The following is a 19,927-nucleotide window of genomic DNA, read 5'->3' on the forward strand; positions in this document are numbered from 1 at the left end:
GGACCAGGGCTCAAACCCCTGTCCGCTGCATTGGCAGGCGGATTCTTAACCACTGCACCACCAGGGAAGCCCCTAGCACTATACTTTTCATTTTATTATAATGTTCTTATAACTTCAGCCGGGTGCTCCGCAGGCAGTAGAATCCCACAGCTGACCCCTGGCAAAAGCAAAATAAAATAAAGCATGGTCAGATTGCCCTTCTGAGTATTGAGTATTCTGGCATCCTCCAGGCTCTAATGCCCAGTTAAAATCTCATCTCAACAGAGCCAGAAGTTCTAGTACATTCCTTCATACCAAAACACAGACCATTGATAGGAAGGTTCTAGTTTGAGTCAGCTAGAAGTTCCGGTATGTTGGGATCTTAGTTCCCTGACCAGGGATCGAACCCACGCCCCCTGCAGGGGAAGTGTGGAGTCTTAACCACTGGACTGCCAGGGAAGTCCCAGAACTACTTTAACTGTACAACAAAGCCTGAACTAAATACATGAAATTCCAAGTCTTATCAGGTGAAGGAGGGAGGTGGGACAGCCGTTTCTGGAGTCTGCCAAACCCCACTCCTCTATTTGTATTCCTGCAAACACCCTTAAAGCGGTGACTGAGGCCACTCCCATCCCCAGGAGTTATGACCAGTAGGTGGAATAGAAGCTTCGAGCTTGATCCACTGTGCCTCCCCCAGTTCAGCAGCAACTGTACTTGGGTCCTCAGCACAACCATGTTCCTAAATGTTTGTCATATAACCGAGTTAATTGACTTGCCCAAGGTCCCGTGACTGTTTAGCGATAAAATTCGGGACCTGGAAAGTTACTATCCGGGGTCATTTCCACCAGATCTTTTCAGCCACGATTTTAATGGGCTCCCTCGAATCTTTTTATTGCTTGTTGTTCCTTACCAAATATTCAGGTTCCAGGTTTATATACTGTTGATGATTAGAAGGATTCATGTTCAAGTTTTCAGAAAAAGTAGTAAAGCCACTGCTTTTCTTTATGTCGCTAAGTACCCCTGATTTACATCACGGTGTCTTTTTCCCTCAGGTGCACCTGGAACTACCTCCCAGCTCACCAGTAGTGCAAACACCAGAGGATTTTAACCTGCTCAAATCAAGCAATTTTAAAAGATATGAAGTCCTTAAGGAGATCCTGACGACGCTTGGCCTAAGCTGTGACGCAAAACACGTTCCTGCCTTAACGCCTCTTTACCTGCTGTCTGCGGCTGAGGTGAGTGTGTGCTCGGCTGGGAAGGGACCTCCTCAGGTGCCCTTCGTCAGAACGGTGACCCTTCCCTCAGTCGTTGCCTTGCAGTGGGTTTCAATTTTGTTTTCTGTTGTGATTGTCCATTTCTATTTTGACTTCAGGTTTTGAAACCGCCTTAAAGTTGTCCAAGTGTAACTAATTTCTTTGGTGTTTTATATAAGGGAGGGAGGGAAGAACATAGGAGTTCAGAGGGAGTTATGTCTTAAAGTTCTGTGGCCCTTTCCACTTGAGGGGGGAAAAGGTCACTCTTTTATGTGTCAAGAGTGTATTTGGAAACCGCAGTTTATTCAGTTGGGATTAAAAGCCTTCGCTTTGATTTGGGCCTTCCTCAGTGAATCTTTGGATGGGGAAATCACAACTTTTGTTTCTTTTGTGCTGAAGTCTGCCATCTTGTGGCAAAAGGGCCTCTGGATTTCAGTTGATAATCTTTTACTTTTGTCTAAAGGGAAAATGTCATGGAGTTGGGAATGTATTCAGGAATTTTCCTGGCCTTTTGTCTGCATTTGATGCCTGTGGCTGCTACCTGGTTGGGCAGGTCGCCACATTCTCCAGGTGTGTCTTCTCAATAATCTTTTTGCTTTGCCAAGCTGTCAATTTCTTGTTGATTGTGGCAAATTATTTTGTGGGACTATCTCTGTTTGTCTCCCCTAAATTGGGATATTTGTGAGTTTAGTGACGTAACTATATAGTTTCAGCAAATACCTAATAGTCCAGGTGACTATAAACACCAAACTTCCCTGCTTTGCTGGAAAAGAACAAATTATACCCTCTATCTGAACCGTTTTAAAAGAGGAGGAATTCTCTTTTGGGTTATTCTCTGTCCCTTGGCAAACTTACTTTTCAGAAGAGACTAGAGCTATGAGTTCTCTGGGTGGGATGTGCTCACTTGGGGAAGACAGATATAGAATCTGAGAGCATTTAGGATTTGGATACCTTACAGAATTATTTGAGGACTAGATGAAATCGTATATATAGAAGTTCTATGGAAATTGTATTATTTAAACCTTAGTGCAGGGACTTCCCTGGTGGCGCAGTGGCTAAGAATCCGCCTGCCAATGCAGGGGACACGGGTTCAATCCCTGGTCCGGGAATATCCCACATGCCACGAAGCAACTAAGCCCCGTGCGCCACAACTACTGAGCCTGCGCTCTGGAGCCTGTGAGCCACAACTACTGAGCCCACGTGCCACAACTACTGAAGCCCGTGCACCTAGAGCCCGTGCTCTGCAACAGGAGAAGCCACTGCAATGAGAAGGCCGCACACCGCAACGAAGAGTAGCCCTCGCTCGCCGCAACTAGAGAAAGCCAGTGCACGGCAACAAAGACCCAACACAGCCACAAACAAACAAACAAACAAAAAAAACCATTAAACACCTTAGTGCAATTATTATTATTATGTTACTGGTGTTGCTGGGAGATTGAATAAGTTAAAAGTGTATAATGTGCCTAATAAGTGCCTGGTGCCTGGTCTAAAAAGACTAGGTAATTTTTTTTTTGTAAATTTATTTATTTTATTTTACTTATTTTATCTTTGGCTATGTTGGGTCTTCGTTGCTGCACGCGGGCTTTTCTCTGGTTGCGGTGAGCGGGGGCTACTCTTCGTTGCTGTGCGCAGGCTTCTCATTGCGGTGGCTTCTCTTCTTGCGGAGCACGGGCTCTAGGTGCACGGGCTTCAGTAGTTGTGGCACATGGGCTCTAGAGCACAGGCTCAGTAGTTGTGGCACACGGGCTTAGTTGCTCTGCGGTGTGTGGGATCTTCCTGGCCCAGGGCTCAAACCCGTGTCCCCTGCATTGGCAGGCAGATTCTTAACCACTGCACCACCAGGGAATCCCTAAGTAATGTTTTTAATTAAAAAAAATTAAAAGTATAGCAATGGATGATTTTTTTCATAGTCATTGCATTTTCATTACACAGTTTTTTGAGCCAGTCTGCCCTCTTCTTCTTCTTTTTTTAAAATTTTATTTTATTTATTTATTTATTTATTTTTGGCTGCGTTGGGTCTTTGTTGCTGCAAGCGGGCTTTCTCTAGTTGCAGCGAGCGGGGGCTACTCTTCGTTGTGGTGCGCAGGCTTCTCATTGCAGTGGCTTCTCTTGTTGCGGAGCACAGGTTCTAGGCACATGGGCTTCAGTAGTTGTGGCTTGCGGGCTCTAGAGCTCAGGCTCAGTAGTTGTGGCACATGGGCTTAGTTGCTTCATGGCATGTGGGATCTTCCCGGACTAGGGCTCGAACCCGTGTCTGCTGCATTGGCAGGCGGATTCTTAACCACTGTGCCACCAGGGAAGCCCTGCCCTCTTCTTAATGGGTGTTCTTGGGGATTAATGGTATGACTTTTGTTTGCACCTTCATCTCAGGCCCCAAAGCTCCACATCATTTATCTCTGTTTTATGTGTTAATAGAAGGAGAAGCAACAGCTCTGTTCTGTGATTTATTAAAAAGTATCAAAATAAAGCCAGTCCTCAGAGCTTCAACACTTAAAGAGGACCCATTTATAGACCCCCCCCCCCACCTTGGAGGGATGGGGCATAGCCTTTGGGGTGAGGGTTTCTGGTCCCTAGGGGAGGTGGCTGTCCCTCTCCTAGACCTTCTCTCTCCCTCCTTTCCTGAGTGTGGAGGGCTGAGGCTGGACTTGTGCGGGGTGCCTGCCTGCTCCGAGGTCAGGGAGCGAGCTAGACCCAGGCTTGCCCCTGGCAGTGCTCCCTGACCTTTCCTGTGAGCTCTTGTGATCATGCTGGTCTTGGGACTTGGGCCTCCTGACTCTTGGCCGTCGCAGTGGAGAGGAAAGAGTGACCTGCTCTCTTGTGACTGTCCCGTGAGCAGAGGTTTGGAATTCTAGGTTTTTCCATCTTCTTTAGAATGGGCATAACCTGAAATACCTAAGGCTTTGTATTGTGTGTCTGTGTATATTACAATATACAGTAGATGCTTCCTATTTTTGTCCTCTGGCTCTTTAAACTGCCTGGGGGTGGGAGGATACATTTTCTCCTATTCATTGGTAACCCCCATTCACAAACCATGGGAATGCAAAGCTTGAACAATATTAAAGCAAATATTTATTCTATATAGACATACACAAACACTCCACACAGACCCCAAGCCGACCAAGCCCTTTATTATATAAAAGCTTTGGAAAAGAGTAATTTTGAGCGATGTTCACTTCTCATTTCGGACCCTTCACTTGGTCTGGTTGATCTTAGGTATCTGTCCTGTGGACTACTTTCCCTCCCAACTGCTTCTCTCTGAATTCTGCTTTACTTTGGGAGCCCAAGGAACTGAGTGCGTGAATGAAGGTATGATTGTTACATATGTGTATCCTTATTTCTTAATGTTAATTAACTCCTCTTAGAAGACCCTGAATCTGCTGTAGAAGGAAGTGCAAGAATTCAGGGTTTTGGGCTTCCCTGGTGGCGCAGTGGTTGAGAGCCTGCCTGCCGATGCAGGGGACGCGGGTTCATGCCCCGGTCCGGGAAGATCCCACATGCTGCGGAGCGGTTGGGCCCGTGAGCCATGGCTGCTGAGCCTGTGCGTCCGGAGCCTGTGCTCCGCAACGGAGGAGGCCACAACAGTGAGAGGCCGACGTACTGCAAAAAAAAAAAAAAAAAAAAAAAAGAATCCAGGGTTTCAGAAGTGTGTTTTCCTGGAATACAAGTGCTCTGAAGAATTACTGTGCAGGTGTAAAGGTGGCTACTCACCAACTGTGCTGGTCTTTCTGGAGGCAGCTGGGCGAGTCCTCCTCGTCTTTCTGATGCCGAGACATTTCGGAACACCTTCTCGTCATTGTGCTGGTGGCTGAGTATTATAGATACGGATGACAGATTGGGAATGGAATTGGATCGTACTCTCTATTCTGAGCCTTCTTAATAGATCTTCTTGCTTCCCATGGAATTAAGTTCCATGGCGAGGATCCTGGCATCCCGTCACCTGTTACATACGGCCCATCTTTAGGTTTCTCACCTACCTTTTGGATTAGATGCCTGTGCTGGCTGTTTGTTTTCTTTCTTTTTTTTTTCTCACATCTTTATTGGAGTATAATTACAATGTTGTGTTAGTTTCTGCTGTATAACAAAGTGAGTCAGCTATACATATACATATATCCCCATATCCCCTCCCTCTTGCGTCTCCCTCCCACCCTCCCTATCCCACCCCTCTAGGTGGTCACAAAGCACCGAGCTGATCTCCCTGTGCTATGCGGCTGCTTCCCACTAGCTATCTATTTTATGTTTGGTAGTGTATATATGTCCATGCCACTCTCATTTCATCCCAGCTTACCCTCCCTCCCCCCGCCCCCACCCCGTGTCCTCAAGTCCATTCTCTACGTCTGCGTCTTTATTCCTGTCCTGCCCCTAAGTTCTCCAGAATCATTTTTTTTTATTCCATATATATGTGTTAGCGTATGGTATTTGTTTTTCTCTTTCTGACTTACTTCACTCTGTGTGACAGATTCTAGGTCCATCCACCTCCCTGGCTCTCTGCTTCTTGCTTCCTGTAAAATACTCTGTGCTATTGAGGATCAGAGATCTCTCACCACACGGTGTCGCTGCTGAGCCAGGCTGCCTAGTGAGCAGGCAGAATTATATCCTAGAACTATGAAGTAGCTCTTCAGAGATTTGCTTTTTTTTTCTCTCTACATCAGTTTTGCATAGTATAATTTAGTAATTTTCCATTATATCGGTGGCACTTTTTCTGGGCCTGTAGAAATTATTTCATAGTCACAGTTAATAATATTCATCTTTCATTAAACATTTACTGTGTACTAGGTACTATTATAGGATGGACTGTGGAAGAACAAAATAAACACACTAGTTATCTAAATAGTTTTACTGCATACCAGCTGTGTTTATACAGTTTGGTGCCTGGAGACTTGCTCTTTATACCAAAGTGCACAGAAGATTTATGAGGCATCTATGTGCTTCCATATTACAGTGACATAAATGGAAAAAAGATAGCATGTGATCCAAGTAGAAAAAAACCCATTCACCCAAAGTACAGTCAGCCCTTGGCATTTGCTGGAGGTGTGTTTCTAAGACCTTCGTTGACACCCAGGCACCACAGTAGCATGTGATTTCGCTATAAAATCCAGTCACGTGTGACTTCATGAGTGTCACCATGCATGACACCATGGGGAAACAAGGCCCCACTGAGGTGCAGATGCTGGGTGGCCCAGCTGGACTTCTCTGACCGAGGTCTCCCCATTTAATCGAATCTCCCAGGGGCAGGATTGAAATTCAGACCTCCACAAAATTACGATACGTTGTAAACCATAAAATGCATGAGCACACATACACCACACGCATATGTCCATAGAAAAAAGACTGGAAGGAAATACGGTATATATGGGGGGTATATTTCAACAAGCTCTGAATATCTGATTTCCTATCTATTCCACTGTGGTCTGGGTTTCCTTTGGTGAGATTCAGGCTCAAGTTTTAGCAAAATGTCAGCAGTCTATGGTGACACATCAGCCTCATTTACGAAAAGGAGATACTAAAACAGTGAGAGTATTTTTATTCTAAGCTCTTTTACAAGTTCATGTTTTATTTTTTTATTTTTATTTTTTTTTAATGAAATGAGCTCTCTGAGAAATGTACCTCATCCCTGCAGTTTTCTTCTAAGTGTATTCATTTTGGAGCAAACTGCAGTCACTCTTACAGGAGTCCCGTTTGATGTCAGGAGGCATCACTTTAAACCTTCTGATGCCATGGACAGGTCCATCTGTCTCGTCAAAAGTTGGATGCTAAGTGCATAACTTAGACAAGGAAGTGTATGTAACCTTTGTTGATTCGCCTAACCATAAAATCTTGTTGCTATTTTGTAGCAACAAAATAGCATTAAATCTTGTAGACTTAATGGTGATTTTAAGTCTACATTAATAGTGATTTTAATAAAATCACCATTAAATCTTGTAGACTTAATGGTGATTTTATTAAATTTAAAAAATTTCTTTGTATTTTCCAAATACTCTGTTATGAACATGTATTAATTTTATAATGAGCAAAACCAGTTATTAAAACTTAAAAAACAAATTCCTGTATGTCATTGGACTTTGAATGCATCCCATAAATGGTCAAAATTTGAATATTAAAAGGCAAGGACCCTCGTGTAGATATTGATATTTTATTTAATGTTTGACACCTATATTAATTATTTTAAAAGCGTTGGCTTTGTTAGTAAATGGCTTTACTCTGGCTACGACTATTAGGTTTACTTTTGAGCCCTCAGGTCGGCATGTGCGTCTCAGGGCCTCAGCCGTCCATTCGCTCCCGTGGCTGGAAGGTGGCTACTGGTGGTTGTTCCTAATTCTAGCGTCCCCACCCCTGCTTGGGTGTAGCACTTTCTTGACTATCGAACTATTTTGAACCATTTGTCAAAGGAGACCATGTATGTATGCTGACATCTTCGGGGTGAGCGCTTTCAAACAGATAACTTCCTTTCCGGAGGTGTGATTAGAGCCAGAGACTTAAGAGCCACTCAGGGGCCCCAGGGTCTGTGGAGCGGGATTGCTGGGCGGCCACTACTCCCTCCCCCCATCGGTGGTGACCGTAGGTTAGGAAGGATACACCTTTCCTGCGGGGCACACCGGCGTGTTTGTGAGCGACGCTGATTTTATAGAAAAGCCACAGTTCTTTCCCTGGCAGAACCTAAAGTCCAGTCGGTCCAGAAAGTCACCCTCTTGTTTCCGTTTCTCTGGGCTCTGTTGCTATTTTTATCTCAGCCAGGGAAATGACAGAAAGAAGGAGGCTGGGCAGTGGAGTCACAGGGGTTTGTGCCGAGAGGGGCAGCTGGTGGATTTGGACAGACTAGGACAGAGTCGAGGCCCCCCTCCGCCCCACCCACTGCCAGCGGGTCCCATTCCACCCCCCTGGGGCAGGAGGAGGGGCCGCTGTGCACAGCCCTCCGCTGAGGTCCGCAGCGGGGAGGACTGGGCCTGCCCTCTTATCCTGGGGTATCGCCGCTTGGGTCTGGGGGACACGGGCTTCTTTCTGAAGCAGTAAAGCTGGGATTCTTTTGGGCGTTCCTCACAGCTCGTAGCTAGTGGCATGGAGGCGACCTGAGCATCCGAAGCCAGCAGGACATAGGCAGGAATCCTGCCAGAGGGTGTGTGGTTCCTTTGCCTCGGGGTCAAATGGAACCGTAATAAGAAGTGACAACTGGGTTTGTTATTAAAGAAACTGGGCAGAAATCACCACGTGTGCGTGTGTGTGATTTTGGTGGTGTGGGACTGTGGGGCGGATCATGTATGCTTCAAAACAAAACCTGGTGCAACATTTCATTTTGAGTCAGCCCCAAATTATTTGTTGTGAAACTTTTCCCTCCCTGCCCAAACAGGTTTTTTGTTTGTTTGTTTGTTTCCAGGGAGGATTTTTTAAAAATTTAATTTAATTTAATTTAATTTTATATAGCAGGTTCTTATTAGAAAGCGGGGGTTGTTGGTGGTGGTGGGATGAACTGGGAGATTGGGACTGACATGTATACACTGATATGTATAAAATAGATAACTAACCAAACAGGTATTGTTGATAAGGATAGTTTTTTTTCTTTGTCTTTTTTTTTTTTTTTTTTTTTTTCTTTTGCAGTACACGGGCCTCCCCACTGTTGTGGCCTCTCCCGTTGCGGAGCACAGGCTCCGGACGCGCAGGCTCAGCGGCCATGGCTCACGGGCCCAGCCGCTCCGCGGCATGTGGGATCTTCCCGGACCGGGGCACGAACCCGTGTCCCCTGAATCGGCAGGCGGACTCTCAACCACTGCGCCATCAGGGAAGCCCCGATAAGGAGAGTTTTGATATTTGCAAATGTATTGTCCCTTCCCCCTAAGGAATTACTTTTTCGATGTTGGTTGCTTTATGAAGAAACTTAGACGAAGTCATACCACATGATACTTACCCCTCCTTCTCTAGCCGACCACTTCATTTAGCAAACATCCGAGCGCCTGCTAAGTGTGAGACCTTGCTGTGGAAGTTTCTGGAAAACAAGAGACGATTTCTCATCTTGCTCACACACTCTATAGTTAACCAAGGGCCTTCCCAGGTGTCAGGATCTCATCTGAGTCTCAAGTGGTCCTGCCAGTGGGGGGAGGGTAGGGAGGGGGTCCTTGCCCCTCAGAGGAGCAAACTGGATTGTGGAGCAGTGAAGGGTCTCATGTATTTTTCTGAGTTAATTAGACTTCTCCAATTAAGAAAAAAAATCTTTGCTTTCCTTTGTTTTAGCACAGTTATTTGGTGCGGAATCTTCCCTCCCTCCACCTTTAATCCTCGTTCTGAATCTTGAATGTACAGCGAGGCGGAAACTTCTAGTGTTCCTCTAGAATACAGCTTAAAAAATAGTTTTTAGAGATCCAAATTAGAGAGAAACCCAGAATTCCAGGTGTGCCCTGAATAGCTTTTTTTTTTTTTTTTTTTTTTTGCCCAGGAAGAGGGAATATTTATTTACTTTCTTTCTTACTTACATACAGCCATCAGTATTTTTGTCTGTGGGGTCTAGGCTCTGATCCAGTTTTTATTTTTCAAGTAACAGTCTTTTTCTTTAGCAAGAATATGAAGAAGTAACTTACATCATTATTTATTAAAATATACAGATTTTCCAAACGTATGCCCTTTCTCCTCTTGGCAATTCCCACCCACCACTCAATAAAATCATCTTTCAAAGGTCATTGTTTGTTATTTTCTTCTTTTAAACACACTATTCAGAGAAAAAAAATCACTGGGGATTCACATTATTTTAAACAATTTATGAGAAAGTCTGTCTGGTTGTATTTCCCAGTAGAAAGGGCTGGGGCATTATTAAATGATTTGTTATTGTTTTCTTCTGTAGACACCAAAAGATGAGACAGAAAAATCAAAGTTAATTAAGTAAAAGCAATCCAGTTTTTTTTTATGGCAGTATTTACTTTATTTCAGTGGTCTAGAACAAAACCCACACTATCTCCAAGGTACACCTATACATTAAATGTGTACAATTTTTTGTATGTCAATTATACCTCTGTAGAGCTAAAAAAAAAAGTCAATAAAAGAATTGAAAGAGAAAAGAAAATAGAGGTTAACAGACTGTGTCTCTATAGAAATGAGTATCTCTTCCTATACCTCCACACTGTTCAACAAATATTTGTAGAATAGGATAAGCACTATGGTAAGGGCTGAGAGAGTGGCATGGACATATATACACTACCAAACATAAAATAGATAGCTAGTGGGAAGCAGCCGCATAGCACAGGGAGATCAGCTCGGTGCTTTGTGACCACCTAGAGGGTGGGATAGGGAGAGTGGGAGGGAGGGAGACGCAAGAGGGAAGAGATATGGGAACATATGTATATGTATAACTGATTCACTTTGTTATAAAGCAGAAACTAACACACCATTGTAAAGCAATTATACTCCAATAAAGATGTTAAAAAAAAAAGAGAGACTTTGGACTTAGCCTTGCTTTAGCCGTTGGCATGACATGGCTATTCTCCACAGACCTCATTGTTCTTCTAATAGCATCAGCCTCAGTATCCACGAGTTACTGATCTGTGGATTCAGCCAACCATGGATGGATTCAGAACCTGCAGGTACAGCTACTGGACTACACCATTTTATATAAGGGACTTGAGTATACATAGATTTTAGTATCCTGGGGGGTCCTGGAACTGATCCCCCATGGAAACCGAGGGATGACTGTAGTTTTCTAAAGGATTCCATTAAGCCATAAATTCTTTCTTAACAAAAACCAGGGTGTTCCTGAGTTAAGGGTGTACCTCCTTTTTCCCTCATGCTTCAACACCGGCTTGAATGTACTTTGTGAGGCTTTCCATGTATTGTTTCTCATAAACCCAATCACTGCCCTCTTTATGAGTCTATCAAATTTTGTTCATTCTAATAGAGCATTACGGATCATCAGACCAGATGTTTACTGATCTGTCTCTCTAATAGACTGTCTGAGCAATTCTTGTTGGGAGAAAATGGTTTCTTCAATCCTGAATAGCTTTTGACTTGTGGCTGACGCAGTGTCGGGGGCAGCTGTTTTACAATACGGCACCAGCTAAAGAGCAGATGGCAGATTAAAGCAAACATTTAAAAGCTTTTATAGCTATGAAGGCTTTTAAGGGTCTTTCATATACCTCTTTCTCTCCTTTCTTTCTTCCTTTGCCCTTCACCCAAACTAGAAATTTTTGCTTCATTTTAACCGACTTCCTGTTATCAAACATAATACCTATGGCAAAGGTGACATGATGAGTTTGATGTTGAAATGCAAAAGAAATAATACTTGGGATGTTTTCCTTTGCTGCCTTCATTTTATTCTGTTTTTTTTTTTTTTTTTGTGGGTGGGGAGAGGCTTTTCAGCTACTGTACGTGCTGTATTTTTACTTGAATCTTTTTTTTTTTTTTTTTTTTTGGTACGCGGTCCTCTCACTGCTGTGGCCTCTCCCGTTGCGGAGCACAGGCTCCGGACGCGCAGGCTCAGCGGCCATGGCTCACGGGCCCAGCCGCTCCGCAGCATGTGGGATCCTCCCGGACCGGGGCACGAACCCACGTCCCCCGCATCGGCAGGCGGACTCTCAACCACTGCACCACCAGGGAAGCCCTTTACTTGAATCTTGGTTGCCCAAGAAAGTTTCAAAGTGGCTCTGGGGTGAATGCTTCTGGCTACAATCAAGGCAGAGACTGATAATGCACTGGGGGAAACGCAGACAGATACAACTTTGGTTGCTCTCTGCTTTTAATTGGTGTTGTCACGGTTTGGGTGTTCTCTGTGCTGCAGCTCTTGCTGGCTGACCTGGGGAAGAGGTAGCACGTTGGAGGGAGCATCTTCTCTGCAGTTTCCTTCTGGGGATAGGAAGTTCCCTGTTGAGAGAGGGTGGTTTTATTTCCTCAGACTATTTATATCCACTGCTTATGCAGTCACAGATTTGTGGATGGGAAACAGGCTCTTTTGGAATAAAAAATCCTCCCAGACCAAATGCTTTTTGTCTTCTGTACCAGCTCCCTAATAGCTGCCATGTGTGAGGGGGTATGGATTATGGCGTTACCTCCTGGGGAAGTCGATTGAAGCTGTCTCTAGGAAGGCTTGCAACATTCTTTAGAACAGATTTTGGTCTCCCAGGTCTAAAAAATACATCCCAGGGAATAAGCCCACACTGGTACCGGGTTTGGGGGCATAATCAAAGGCCCCTTGTGATCAGGTTCCGAGCCAAGGCCAGGATGAAATGGGCACGGTGGCCAGGAGGCCCGTGGTCACAGCAGAGCCATCGGTTCGTGGCTCTCCCGGCTGCTGAGCTGGCAGTCAGTGCAGGAATGGGGGGTTCTGAGGCCTGAATCCTGTTTGATAAATGTTCTAGTTCAGTTTTCTGGGATGTGAATTATAGCCGGGGAACTCGTTTTGTTTCCGTTCATGCTAATAATCTGAGAATGTTGCTCCGAGCGTTGTGCAGTCTTGAGAAAATGTTTATAGTATTTCAGGATTTTAAAACTGACCTGCAGTTTGTGGACCCAAATGGTGTTTAATCCTCCATTTCCCCTGCCTGAACGGGAAGGGTTCAGCGTCGTGGCGTTCCTGTGTCGGATCTCAGCAGGGAGGCTGGGTCAGTACAGGGAGACCTTTCTTTGGCCAAGTTGGCAACAGGAAAGCTCGGCCAAGGTTTGTCTGTCCATCAGTCACTTTCTCTTGGAGATAAGGAGGGAATGCTGATCACTTACTTGGTTGTGGTCTTGTTTCGGCCCCTCAGTGGCTGCCTGTGACTAGGTGCATGTTTCCAGGCACTGCTGTGTCACCCACAACTTTCTAGGTCTTGTATGTTTCTAAGACTTTCAGTTCTGCATGATCCCTCTGCTCGCTTTGTCAGTATTTTTCTTTCCTAAAGTGTTTTCAGGCTTTGTTTTATTAATAATATATTTAATAATACAATCATTGGAAGAAATACTGGCATGTAGACTATAATTTTGTTTTTATTAATTGTTGGAGATACTATCCCTCATAGAGAATTCTAGAGATCAAACCCCAGTAGGTCAATTGAGGAACATGGCTTTAAATGAAAATAACTTAGTCATTAGAATATTTGTTTTAACTGATTTTCTAGTGGCATTCAAGTCTTTACAATTTTAAGCATAGTGAATTACTTTCACTGAAACGTTAAGAGAAAACGCTCTAAGATTTCTGAATTAGGACCTTCCTTGACGGAGAGGTGTTTTCCCCATTTACCGCCGAGGATGAGAGAAGACTTAGGTTATAATACATAGACAATTCTGCTAAAAATGAAATGTTCTTTCCCATTGACACATGGAGATCTACAACATCATTTTGTTGTGTCTCCTGTGTGTATGTCCAAGTGTGGAGAGGTAGGGGTTACGGGCAAAGAGAAGGATTGTGTTAGTCAGCTCCTACATCTCCAAGATTTAAATTCGGACTCCCAATAGAATCTCTTTCAAAGGAGGCGTGCCATCCACCACCACCAGTCAGCAGGATTGCCCGGTTCTGAATGGACACGTTGCCAAGCCATTTGTCAGTATCACTTACCACGAGTCGTTCCTGAGCCCTGAACTGTAAAAACGGTTAGTTTAAATCTACTTGACTTCTTCAGGCAAAGTAAAAGTTTGAAAAATTAAAATTAAAAGTGAATTTTCTTCTAAGAATCCTTGTAAAGGTTTGCTTTTCTTTGCCATAGGGAAGTATTTGACCATTTGTTTTCTGGTCTTTGAGGAAAAATGAATCCTACGTACGGCAGTTACTAGGGAGTAACTGTATGATGGCACTACTCGTGCTCCCTCCTGTTTTTAATCTCAGTAAATAAGGAAATACATCTTTTAAAAGAAAACATCAAATTGTGGTTTCATACATTTAAAAATGATGGTTCATTTTTGTGGAGGTGGTGGGGGGGTGAGTGGGGAACATCCAGGCTCTCTCTGCCCAGAATTGCCTAGATTATTACTCTAGATTGTTGCCTTCCAGAGACAACTTTGAGATATGCGATGATTTAAGTTTTTCTGTGGCTTTTCAGCCCGTAAAATGCTCTAAATGTCAAAGGTCCATACTTTTGAAGCGTCTCCTCTTTGTATTTTCCCTTCGTGGTGATGGGATTAGGTCTGGTGTCTCAGACTGGCCAAGTGAGTTTGTCACAGAAGATGGCTTTTTAAAGGACACTGAATTCTCATTACCAAACCCCTTCTATTCTGTCTGGGGAGGGTAGATGAAATGACCTTTCACATCCTTTCTAGGGCTCTGTAGTATTTATGCTGGTCCCAGCGAAGCAATTGGATGTGAAAAAAAAAATTGTTTTTTTTAAACTTTTAAAGCAGTTCCTTTGAATGCATTCTTTTGTAAGAATTGTGTGATTATTGTGATTATTACCATTTCATCTTTATATTGGAACAATTTGAAGTCATTGATAGATACTTTTTCATAGTTAATTTAAGCATAGTGAAAGAATATTTTGCCTTCTGCTTTACTTTATGTATTTGAGACTCTCAAATTAATTTTCCTGCTAGTTTAAGAATTAACAATGCAATATATAGGAGCCTCAAATTTACAAACAAGTTGTGTTTTCAAAGTCTGTGTGCTAAATTGGCTGTTTTCAAAACATGGTCCCCGTTACTTATGTCAGTTGGGTTTTCTAACTAGTTCATATATGTCCGTATACTCCATATTGCAGTTAAACTGTGGAATGCCATCTAGTGGTACCCTTTTGGTCAGATTCTGGCTTGGTGGGTCATGAACTCAGTGGGGACACACTAAACATCTCTTTCTATTTCTCCAGTGTCAACTCAGAATTTAACAGCCTTATTTCAGGCATTGCACGAAAACAGCCATGCTGGAGACCTAGTAATACCGTGGTGTATATATATCCTTATGGAGAATTAATGAATTTGTACTGGTAGGTTAATACTTTCCTTATATTTAAGAAAACATTTTTTCTTTCATAGCAACTGTTGAACCGTGCATACAAGTAAAAGAAACTATTTTGTAGAAAATTTCAAATATACAAAAGTAAACAAAATAATGTAATGAACCCGATATGTATTCATCAGTCTGCTTCACAGTTTTCCATTCTGGTCAATCTCATTTTATCTGTTCCTACCCATGCCTCCTCCTGTATTATTTTGAAGCAAATCCCAGATCAGATCTCTCACCTGTAAATATTTCAGTATGTGTCTCTGAGATAAGAACTCTGTTTAAAAATGTAAGTGTGGGATTTCACTGTCACACCTAAAATAAAACAATTTCCTTCATATAATCTCTTAGTCAGTGTTCCAGTTACTAAATAGACATTTAAAGATGTGTTATATTATCCATGCATTGTGTATAAGCCTGTTGGTTCTTTTACAAAACAAATGCAAGAAGGAAGCAACTAGATATAAACTGTTGTAACTTTTTTGGGGAAGTGATCTGAAAGTTGATTTCTGTATGTTTTGAAGGCCATATTTTAGCTCCTGTTCAGAAAATAGCGGCAAATAACCATTTGTAATAACATGCAAAACAGCCCTTATGAGATACAAGAGTTTGCTGCCCTTTCAGGACTAAACCTGAGTTTCTTGCCCTGTCTTTTCTGTGAAGTCCCGGGTTTCTTTAGCAGGGACGGTATTGATTTTTGCTCGTATGCTTTCGGTTCGGGTTGATGTTTAGCCTTTGACCCAGCCACTTTCTTACAATAAACAGTTTGTTGATGAGAGCAGCTGCCCAGCAGATTGTTTCCAGATTGTTCTCTCCTGGCTGAGGACGGAGTGCACCTTACGAAAAAGTCGCCTTGAAGCTTGCGGCTTCTACTTCCTATGGCTGTCTGCCTTTGAAGCCAACTGTCAGCCTCTGAACATTCTTCTATTTATAGCCAGTGAAGTGGTGTGAATCTGTGGCACTGGAAATCAGGCTTCACTTACTATCTTGACTATTTTATTCCCTGAATGAATATAGCAGCCTCTTCTAGAAGTTTCTGCCATGTGAGCAATTCCTGATATTACAGTAGGAATTCCCAGCGTTGGGTATGTGGAAATGAGTGTACTGGTGGTGCTGTGTAGGGAAGTAGACAGAACATGCTTTATGTTGTGCAGGAATCCATGCTCCTTGAATATTTAAAGATTTTCTACATAATTAAGGAATGAGGTAACTTTCAAACCAAGGTAAGGATTATCTGCCTCATGTTATTATCTTGCCCTTTTAAAATAAATTTTCATATTTATCCTACTTTCAAAAGACTACTCCTTTTTGTTGTTGTTGTTTTTTTTTTAAGATGTTGGGGGTAAGTTTACTAATCTATTTATTTATTTTTGGCTGTGTTGGGTCTTCGTTTCTGTGCGAGGGCTTTCTCTAGTTGTGGCAAGCGGGGGCCACTCTTCATCACGTTGTGCGGGCCTCTCACCATCGCGGCCGCTCTTGTTGCGGAGCACAGGCTCCAGACGCGCAGGCTCAGTAGTTGTGGCTCACGGGCCTAGTTGCTCCGCGGCATGTGGGATCTTCCCAGACCGGGGCTCGAACCCGTGTCCCCTGCACTAACAGGCAGACTCTCAACCACTGCGCCACCAGGGAAGCCCTGTTGTTGTTATTCTTAATGCAAGTGACCAGTACCCTAAGGATTTGGCAATTTATGTGACTCAAAGGTGCACCTTAGTTTGGATTTTTGCTGCTTCCCTAATCACCGCCCGGTTGTTACCTAGAATGGCCTGTCTGCTTGAAGCAACCTTCATTAAGGCAAGGTCGGAACTTTTCCCGCATCAGAGCCAACACTTTTTACTCAACTGGCCACCAGGGGCTGCTGTCAGAATGGTGAGGCTGAGCTCACCTCCCTAGAGGCAAGTTTACTTTTCCTACAACCAGTAAATTTTGTTAAGCTACCAATCCTGGTTTCAAAACTCAGGTCTCACTACACAGCCTCCAGTTACCAAGCATGCTTATGGCTGTATCCCTTCCAGCCAGCTATTACGTAGAACCTGGACCCGATTCAAGACCTAAGATTAAGATTTGTGTGTTTTTCATTTAGTGCCAATAAGCTGTTATTAATACACTGATTCCACGTATACTGAAAAACTCCATGAAACGCACTGGGGTTTTGTGCTCAGGAAAGAATGTCCTGCGTTCCAACTGTTCAAGATCGGGGCCTCTGGAGGCATGGCCTGGACAATTAAAATCGGGTTTTTGAGGGTGGTGCTCTTGCCTGAAGTGACCTTCGCTACCCTAGTGCGGGCAGCATGAAGGGTTGTGCTGATTCAACTAAGATGTGAATGCTAGAAAGTATTCTTGGTAGTAGTCATTTGGTTTTTCTTTCCTTTTTTTTTAAACAAAGGCTGCATCTTTGATGATTCCAGGATTAACAGCAGAACAAAAATATCCAGTGAATGTTGGAGCTGGCAGAGGCCTTAGAGAGCTTCTGGAGCAAATCCCTTCGCTTCTCATCAACTTTTTATTTAAAAAAAATTAAAACCTAAGAAAGGGTGAAAGAATAGCATGCAACCCCCATGTAGCCTTCACCTGGATTCACCACTGGTTAACGTTTTACCACAATTTGATAAAGAGGGTTTGTTTTTTTCAAAAGATGTGTATGCTACTGTCTTCAAGTAAAACACAAAGCACAGAACTTATTGTAAGTTATTTATGAGAGTATGAGTCTTCCACATTTTTGTTTCTAGGAGTTGGCAAGAGAGTGGCACTACTTTCCACCTGGCCCTGGGTTCGTTTTCTTTATTTGAAGTAAAACCAGTAGCCTACTGGTTTGTAATGGTTCTGGAGAGCTGGTTGTCACCCTACTGGTCTGTGGGCACATCCCATCTTCACATGGGCCAGCATGTATAAAATTCTTAGAATATATATTGAAAGTACTAAATTTTATTTTATTTTATTTTATTTTATTTTATTTTTTTTGCGGTATGCGGGCCTCTCACTGTTGTGGCCTCCCCCGTCGCGGAGCACAGGCCCCGGACGCGCAGGCTCCGGACGCGCAGGCTCAGCGGCCATGGCTCACGGGCCCAGCCGCTCCGCGGCACATGGGATCCTCCCAGACCGGGGCACGAACCCATATCCCCTGCATCGGCAGGCGGACTCTCAACCACTTGCGCCACCAGGGAGGCCCAGTACTAAATTTTAGAACATAAAACATCTTAGAGCCACGTGCTATGAGGACAACTAGTTGATCTTTTATGCCCAACAAAGGAATTCTACCAACCCTAATCTAGGAACATTCCACTGATGACCATGTTATGTATATAGAATTTACAATTTTTCTTTCAGTTTTCCAACCCAAGTATTGTGACTTGGAACCTTAGATCTGATTGATTACTTTTATCTGAAGGTTAAAAAAATTGTTTTTTTTTTGGTAAAATAGTGTACAAATGCTGTTGTATTATGTGAATATCTGCCTACCCCATTAAACTGTAATACAAGATCATCTGAAGGCAAGGAACATATGTTGTTAATCCTTGTATCCCTTTTCCAGCATTTTGCCTATAGTAGGCGTTTAGTGTGTTTTGTTCAAAAACTTAAAAACGTTTTGGCGTTTCCCACTAAAGTATTGTGAAACGCTTCCTCCACTCCTCTGTCTGGGAAACCCGAGGGGCCTCAGGGGATAGGCCAGTAGTAAACAGCCCACGGGGCTTCGACTGACTGCCCAGTCCAATCTAGCTGTCACCCTTTATCTAGCTGTCACCCTTTATAAACGGGGGTTTCGTAAACATCATGTTAAACATTTTAAAAGAATCAGCTGTTGATGTACCCGAGGAAAAGTGACAAGATGGAGCTTCAGAAAAAAGTTGGAATAGTTTTGCAGAGCTGCCCTCTCCTTGTAGGACAGGTTAAGGGGACACCTTCGCTTCTCTAGACTATTGGAAATCTTTCTGCTTTCCCTGAATCCTCCTCGTACTGGCCACCTCTCTCTTTGCAGGTAACATGTATATCTTAATTTTGGAATCCTAGAGAGGATGTTACAGTTTTAACTGAGCATTTTAGCATTTGGGATGAAGCACCGAATCTTGAATGTTAAAGCTGAAAGGGGGATTTGCAGTTTTCTCAAAAAAATTATTATTATTATTTAATTAATTTATTTTTGCCTGCGTTGGGTCTTTGTTGCTTTGCACGGGCTTTCTCTAGTTGTGGCGAGCGGGGGCTACTCTTCGTTGCAGTGCACGGGCTTCTCATTGCAATGGCTTCTCTTATTGTGGAGCACAGGCTGTAGGAGCACGGGCTTCAGTAGTTGTGGCACACGGGCTCATTAGTTGTGGCTCGTGGGTTCTAGAGCGCAGGCTCTGTAGTTGTGGTGCCCGGGCTTAGCTGTTCCGCGGCATGGGGGAGCTTCCTGGACCCGGGCTTGAACCCTTGTACCCTGTATTGGCAGGCGGATTCTTAACCACTGCGCCACCAGGGAATTTCCAGTTTTCTCCTTTTTAAAAATGAGAAACAGGCAGGACCTCCCAGCTAGTCGGGAGCAGAGCTGTTGACCAGATTCTGTGCTGGTGTCTCCTGCCCCCACGCTCCAGAGAGGCCAAGGCCAGGCTGCAGTGACAGAGGCACTCAGTTTAGGATGGGTGGGGCCTTCCGAAAACAAAAAGCTCAGCGCTCCAAGCCTGCTGCTCGCTCAGCATGGCGGACGCTCACATTTGTGCGTGCGCATGCGTGCTTGCGTGCGTGCGTGTGCGTGCTTGCGTGCCTGCGTGAGTGTGCGCCAGCCAGGACGTGCCCCCTCAGGGCGAGGCGCACCGAGCTCCCCCGCAAGCGTTCCTACTGGAGCGCTGGG

The 19,927-nt window shown here is 43.9% G+C and overlaps 1 protein-coding gene across 2 annotated transcripts in view; it reads left to right on the top strand.

Moving 5' to 3' along the window:
- Positions 1 to 19,927, top strand: part of HLCS (holocarboxylase synthetase) — a 189,614-nt gene that overhangs the window by 25,593 nt on the left and 144,094 nt on the right. For both annotated transcript variants that reach the window (XM_060098501.1, XM_060098502.1), the window contains one exon: positions 1,032 to 1,214. In XM_060098501.1, the coding sequence (XP_059954484.1) occupies positions 1,032 to 1,214 (183 nt within the window). The remainder of the gene's footprint in view (positions 1 to 1,031; positions 1,215 to 19,927) is intronic.

This window comes from Mesoplodon densirostris, chromosome 5 (assembly GCF_025265405.1).
Source record: "Mesoplodon densirostris isolate mMesDen1 chromosome 5, mMesDen1 primary haplotype, whole genome shotgun sequence".
Lineage (NCBI taxonomy): Eukaryota > Metazoa > Chordata > Mammalia > Artiodactyla > Ziphiidae > Mesoplodon > Mesoplodon densirostris.